The sequence below is a fragment of the Hydractinia symbiolongicarpus genome, chromosome 6 (assembly GCF_029227915.1).
Source record: "Hydractinia symbiolongicarpus strain clone_291-10 chromosome 6, HSymV2.1, whole genome shotgun sequence".
In the NCBI taxonomy this organism is placed as follows: domain Eukaryota; kingdom Metazoa; phylum Cnidaria; class Hydrozoa; order Anthoathecata; family Hydractiniidae; genus Hydractinia; species Hydractinia symbiolongicarpus.
Genome location: NC_079880.1, coordinates 22,708,218 through 22,715,582, shown reverse-complemented (window position 1 = coordinate 22,715,582; position 7,365 = coordinate 22,708,218). Strand labels below are relative to the sequence as shown.

Below are 7,365 nucleotides of genomic sequence, written 5' to 3'. Positions count from 1 at the left end.
TTCTCCATTTTGTCCATGTTTCTAAATTATATATACAGGATTCCTGGTACCATTGCTTTCTCGTACATGAGAATTATCACATCTGTGCTTTTTTCTCCACATTTCCCTTCGTCTGCTATTCTCTTTGCCTCTTCAACCATTGGTTTACTTTTCCTCTCAACCTCTTTTAGTTTTCCACGGTCCCAATTATTTCTTACATCGGAACGGCGATAACTAATCTCGTGTCCTCCAGAGGGAGCCCGGGGCCTTTTTTTCGCCAACGCGTCGGGTTCGTTACTGGTTAAAAGCTATAAGATCGAGATTTAGGGGGTTTACTCTTCAAGGCAAAACAAAACAAATGATGTTTATTGCGTTTCCTGGTTAATGCATTAAAGTGTCTGTTTTTTACATCAAGTCATCAGTGGTCGAGAAACCAAGCAGGCCTCGAGTAACACGTGTTCAACATATGTACCCAATCAGCGCTACCCACGAAGAAGGTACCATATTTAAAATTTGTTGCACGGTAAACAACATAATACCCAAGAACGCAAACAACGTCACTGAACCATAAAAGTTGCTACATAAATTTCTCAAAGAACTCACAGAAGGGTTATCCAATATGATTATTCTCAGTAAGTATAAATGCTAAACATACATTGTAATTCGGCAAAATGGCTTATAAAATTAGCTACTCAGTAGCGAGCTAGCTACAGTCAAAAAGCAGACACACTTGATCAGGGAAAAAATGGGCAAAACAGGATAAACATCATCAGGAACAATATAATAGAGTGTACTTCTCGAGACAACGAAATTGTTTGGTTTTTGTTTTAAAAAGTTAATAAATTATGAAATTTTCAGATTAGTCGTGTGTCGTACGAGTGTGGTTCCTAACTGACCACCCTGCGTTTTTGAACTTGTTATACTGTTGAATAAAATCATTACATTCTTGTTGTGACAATATGCAGTGATGATCCATATTTTTAAACGATAACCTAATTGAAGAACATAAGTTGGGAAAAAATAGATACTTTAGGGGAATTAATTTTTCGCGGATTTTGGCCTTTTTTTCTTTCGAAAATAAGTAAGTAAAAAAGTTTTTAGGAAAAAAATCCAAATACCGATCTGCGAAAATAAGTCCTTGCTAAATTTTCCAATTAGGCTTTCCGCAAAATAAATTCCTGAAATTTTCTTTATTATAAACAAGGCAATTTTTTACTGCAAAAGACTCCTTAATATGCTTATTATCATTGTAAATTGGATTATTTTTTTGATAAAATATTTTTAACACAAAAATTACAGCGAAATTTCCTTGAGCAAGGAATTTGCGAAAATAAAAAACTTTTATATGCGAAATTCTCAAAAAATAATTAGCGCAAAAATAAATTCCCTAAGGTATTTGCCTCAGCCGTGTCTATAAATGTCCAACGCCATTACCATTGTATGCAGAACACAGGAAAATGGGTGGGTGTTTAGAGCAGTTTGATATAACAAATCTATTATACTTGATTTTCTCAAAGCGTACCTTGGAGCAAAAAAAGCATACTTAATATTATTCTTACACTATGTTAAAGAAGAAACTCAGGGTTTTCAGAAAAGTATAGATACCTTTAAAACCACAAACCAATTTAATTTGTTTGAAATACAATTAAAATGACGAATTTTGAAGAATATAATGCTCGCTGTTTACCAACTTAAAAATTAATTTCTGTCTGATTGAAACAAGCTATACGAGCACGCGAAAACTGGAGGAAAAACTTTGGAAAATATCATTTATGGTGATATATTTTGTAACAATTTTATCCAGTCCAGAAAAGAAGGTAAATTATGCTTTTGTCACAAAATCTAGACATATATCCACATTTAGATATAATTGACATATTTATTTTCCAATATCGATTAGACTGAAGCATATATCACTTGGTATTTGTGAGGTTAGTCTTTTTAAACGTATCTTAGTAACTTAGCTATAGCTATACATCTGGGAACCCTTAAGACTTTTAATAGAGGTAACATCTATACTTAAATTGCCTTGAGAAACGCCAATTTGATGTTTCTTTTCCAAACCCACTAACCCACACCAGGAATGCCCTTTTAATAGTTTTAAAACAATGTTTTCACTTTCCTTTTTAAAGTTTTTGCTTTTTACAATCCTGCTTTAAGGGTTTTAAAATTATGCCAGAATTTTTACTTCCCATGATCCTGTTTTGATATAGTTTTTAAATGGTCTGTGGCGATGTAGTGATAAAGAATGCAGATGTTTACATAATTTGATAAACTTTTTATCAAATAAGTGATAAGGTGTTTTATATTAAAAGATTTTTATTTCAACGGAACATTTTGATTGAATTAAAGCAATTTTTGGGGGGAAAAATTGCTGTAAATTTTTTTATATACTTGAATTAAAACGATTGGTTCACGAGCAACCGTTAAAAGATGAAAATGAATCACCGATAAGTGGTTTTACGCAGAGTAATGTTGAGGAATTGGAGATAGCATTTGTAGAACAAATTTGCGGATTTTAGTGCCTTGAACACTCCTTGATAAGTTTCAAAGACAATCTCACTAAGCAAAGAGTTTCTAGCAAATAGAAATTTTAGAAGAATATTTGAAAATATTTTTTGTTTATCGTATGTATATGTAATTAAATTCTAAGTATATGCTCAATATCATTATTTCTTAACAAATTTGTATTATTGTTTTAAAAAAAAAGAATGAATCACCATTGATCAAATTAGAATTAAAATGGAAACCAATTTTTATGAATTAAGATTATTTTGTTTGAGTGGAAACTCTTAATTAGCCCTGTACGACACACGAAGGAGCCCACATTGCTGCTTAAATTTATTCACTGTCCTGTTTCTTGTTTTTGTTTATAGTGACTTTCAACATTTTTTTCCGCAGTATTCTAGTCTGAAAAATACCTAATTGTCACAATTTTAGCCTAAAAAGCATGTGAATTTATAAACAAGTCGTTAGCCCGTGGAAATTCCACGGTTTCTCCCGTCCCTTTTATACTGCATTGCGTACTTCTTGCTATTGCGCAGCTAAGCTACCATTTGTTTCAGTTGTTTTTCCATAGTGACAAGGTGAAAAAACGAGATACCTTGTATATCTGCTGAACCTTTCCCTTCTGATCTTTTTCTAGGAAGAAGACAGAAGGGAAAAGGAAAGCTGATAACTTTGTAAAAATGGAGACACCAAATCTTGCAGATATTACTGTCTTAAAACAAAGAATACTTCGACATAAGGATAAGGCACATGCTAATACGAATACTACATCAACATATGTGACACGGTCAGGGAAAATATCACAACCAACGAAAAAGGATCAGGCCTTACCGTTTTCTGAAAATTATACCCATGCGACATATACTCACCAAGCCATATTTTTAAGCTCGTTTTTAAACTCTGTTTTAAATCTTATTTCTGGTTATGCCAATTTAACTTACCGATCAATTCAAGATAATGGTCGTGAACAAATTGAAATTACTAGATGCAGACCAGATATAAATGCTTCAGATGGGACCCCAATAAGCGCAGCCCGTGTATTTGTGAAGGACGATGGATTATGTCAATTTTCTTTGATTACTGGTTTTGTTGAAGAATTACACATAGACATCTCTGACGAGTCTGCTTCATCAGTAACACTATTTTTAGAAAAATTAAGTGATAATTACGTTTTCTGTTATGGCTTACCAAAAACCCTACCTGAAGTAAAATGTTACAATCAGCCTTTTCAATTTTCACAAGATTACCCATATCCTCATGTAAGATCGAAACACTGCTTTTTGTGGTACAAATATACAAAAGGTATCAGTATTAGAGAACGACAAGGGCGTGAGAATCCCAGGTGCTCAGCATGTAAAAAATATCGATGCATTATTGCAAGAAGTTGCCGTTTAAAACAGGAAAAACAAAAGACAGGAAAACTAGATGGAAGTAAAAAGGATAGGCAGGATACATCTGTAAAAAACAATACACATAGATGTGTTAATATAAATACTGCTTCTGACCCTACTGTTAAAAGGTGCAGAAGAAAAAATATAAGCAAAGCTATTGCTCCGAAACAAAAGCGTAGCACATCCCAAGCAGTAAATGTTTACGTTATTACGGAAAAAGAATTAGACAACACTGATGCAGAGACTGCAAATGTTAATCCATATAACTATGAGTTTAGTGAAAATACACAAGAATGTAAAGAAGGTAATGTTCAGAAAAACTTAATGGAGGTTTTGCTGATTTTGGGAGACTTCTGTGCATAGTGTATTAAAAATATTGGCAATTAAAACTTCTGAGGATGTCTTTTGAAATTTTGCATGTGTCAAAATAATTTTGACTAATGTTCAGTCATTTTTGTCCTTGTCTTGTTACTTTGCTCAAATCGAGCAGAAAAGGCTTGTTTTTACATGGATGAATTTTGTCTAAATACCACTTGCTAACAAAAAACTTGTTAGCTTTTTGCTATTTGAGTAATTTTGCGGTCTAAATTTTGTTTAAGTTTGTGTTTATTTGCTGGACTGTCTATTAGTGGTTGGTTTACTTTGTTTGTTTGGGATGTCATAGGCTTTCTAAATCCTTGTTGTTGTTGAACTCAAGCAGTTTAAGTTAAGAGGAGAAACTGTAGTATAAAGTCAGCAATGGCTAAACTGGATAAAGCTTAGACTATTTTAGTGGTGATACGAATAAAATTTTTATTTTATTTACTTTCTAGCTGCTCTATTGGCTTTGAGTACCACTGTGTCTGCATTATATGATAAAAGTGATGATGTCATTGAACTAACTGGTGGCAACTTCAACCATCTTGTTATCAACAGTGATGAAGTGTGGCTAGTAGAATTTTATGCTCCTTGGTATGCACAATTCCTGCTAGCTTTGAATTTATCTGTAGATGTTAAAGGGGAATGTAGGTCGTGTTGTGAAAACAAATAAGTTGCCATTTGTGATCAAAAAAAGTTTTGTCGTTCAAGTTAAAAGAGTCATTAACAGCATTTAAGTCTCATTGTAAAATTTTGCTTAAGCTCTTAAAAGTAACTTCACGTAACCCAGCCGTTACAACTGTAAAATTATATTTCAACAACTGTATACATCTGTGCAATATAGCTTTATATTCACAATGAATTACAATTCTTTTTGAAGGTGTGGACATTGTAAAAGTTTGGCACCAGAATGGAAGAAAGCTGCAACAGCGTTAAAGGGTGTTGTGAAAGTAGGAGCTGTTGATATGGATGTGCACGGATCTGTAGGTGGACCCTACAATGTTCGTGGCTTTCCAACTATTAAAATCTTTGGTGCCAATAAACAATCTCCCAAAGATTATAATGGTAAGTTTATATTTCTTTCGTGACCTAGTATTCAGATTTTTTAGCAGCTTCGATTTAATATTATAACTTGAAACTATACTTTTTCTTCAAGAAACATGATTTTTTCCCTCTTTAGCTGCTCGTTCTGCACAAGCAATCGTGGATGAAGCCCTAAGAACTGTCCAATCAGTCGTCAAAGATCGTCTTAGTGGCAGAGGTGGCTCTAGAGTGAGTTGATATTATAGTCAACTTGAATTTACGTCAAAATTTGCAAAAAAAGTTATCAAAAAGTATCGCCAATTCGCAAAAATGACGTTTTGACTTTTTTCCCGTTAATATGATTTATGTCCTTTGCAGATAAATCACTTTTTAAAAACTCGTCATGCAGGATACAGGAAACTTTCATCTAATGTAATTTTGTTTAGTCTGGTGGAAGTGGTGGAAGCGGAAGTGGCAATTCTGATGATGTTGTTCAACTGACTGATTCTAACTTTGAAAAAGAAGTTCTCAACACAAAAGATATGGTTTTGGTTGAATTTTATGCACCATGGTAAAACACTCAAATGTTTTCTCTTGATATCTCACAACATATCGTGATTGTGCCTGCAATTATAATGTCAGCATCTACATACACACATAATAAATTATTTTCTAAAAAATTCAGGTGCGGACATTGTCAACGACTTGCTCCAGAATGGGCTAAAGCTGCTACTGAATTAAAGGGAAAAGTTAAGGTGGCAGCTCTTGATGCTACGGCTCACACAGTGACTGGTAGTAGGTAAGCAAAAGTTTTTATATTGCTAAAAGCAGAATGGACGTTCACTGTCTAGACCTTTTAACACTCGAAGACGGACAAACCCTGGTCTTTAAATGTTCTCCTACTATAATTCCTTGTTTTTAGATTTCAAATACAGGGATACCCAACACTGAAATTCTTTCCAGCTGGCGCCAAGGATTACTCGTCCGCTGAAGAATATGACGGTGGCCGAACTGCTAGCGATATTGTGGCGTGGGCGTTGGACCGCCACGCTGCTTCAATTGATCCGCCAGAGATTATGGAATTAACATCAAGTAAAGTACTTAATGAGAATTGCAACGAGAAGCCTCTTTGTGTGGTATCGTTTTTACCTGATATCCTTGATACTGGTGCCTCTGGTAGAAATAACTACTTAAATATTTTGAAAGAACTTGGCGAGAAATACAAGCGCAAACTGTGGGGTTGGGTATGGACTGCACCTGGGCTTCATCCCAGCTTAGAATCTGCTCTTGGTGTTGGAGGCTTTGGATATCCAGCCATGGCTGTTGTCAACGTCAGAAAGAAGGTAAGTGTCCTCTTCGGACTTCAGTGTGTTGCGAAAGCTTATAATTTCGTGAAAATGAAGATTTATTCTTTTCTGATATGGTATTAGGCATCGCATCCATATGAAGAATTACCCGCTCTAAAATTATTGTTTTATGGAAACTAACTAAAGCTCTCAGACAAGCGCCATCTCCTATCCCTCACACGCTTTCTTACAAGTAGTAATGTCGTTAAGGGCTGACGTAGAAAAAGCTATGAATGTTGACCTATTCTCTTATTTTTTGTTGTTAGGTATACGTCATTCTACGTGGATCTTTCGGACGTGACGGTATCGACGAGTTGTTGAAGTCAATTGCAGTTGGACGTGGAAGAACGGAAAAGTTAACAAAGGATTTACCAACACTGTCTGATGTGCCAGCTTGGGATGGTAAAGATGGTGAGATGCCGGCCGAAGAGGACATTGATTTAAGCGATGTCGATCTTGACGACTTAGACGAGAAGAAAGTCGAGCTGTAAAAACGTCGCTATAGGGATTATTCTAGTACCGCACTTTTAGTTTTACAATTTTTAAGAAATAAAGATGGTGAGAACGTTTGTTTAACAAATAATTTGTATTGTGAATCTCCTTTACTTTTTCTAACGAATACAAAACTCTAATATACTTCAGTATTTCTTTATTTACAATTCTACGTACGCAAAATAGCCCGCCCAGAAACTTGTCCCTAGAGCTCCTGGGCAAGCAAGGTCCATTGCTAAGGCCACTTCTTTGATTTTGGACAGTTAGCA

General features: G+C 34.8%; 1 protein-coding gene across 1 annotated transcript; it reads left to right on the top strand.

Moving 5' to 3' along the window:
• The first annotated feature begins 357 nt into the window (after window positions 1-357).
• Window positions 358-7,240, top strand: LOC130647635 (protein disulfide-isomerase A6 homolog). The gene is made up of 9 exons (XM_057453573.1): window positions 358-611; window positions 3,125-4,182; window positions 4,691-4,829; window positions 5,116-5,300; window positions 5,416-5,507; window positions 5,705-5,829; window positions 5,944-6,057; window positions 6,181-6,601; window positions 6,871-7,240. Exons 2-9 carry the CDS (start codon window positions 3,168-3,170, stop codon window positions 7,093-7,095), a joined length of 2,316 nt encoding a protein of 771 aa, XP_057309556.1. The 5' UTR covers window positions 358-611; window positions 3,125-3,167; the 3' UTR covers window positions 7,096-7,240.
• Window positions 7,241-7,365: the final 125 nt, after the last annotated feature.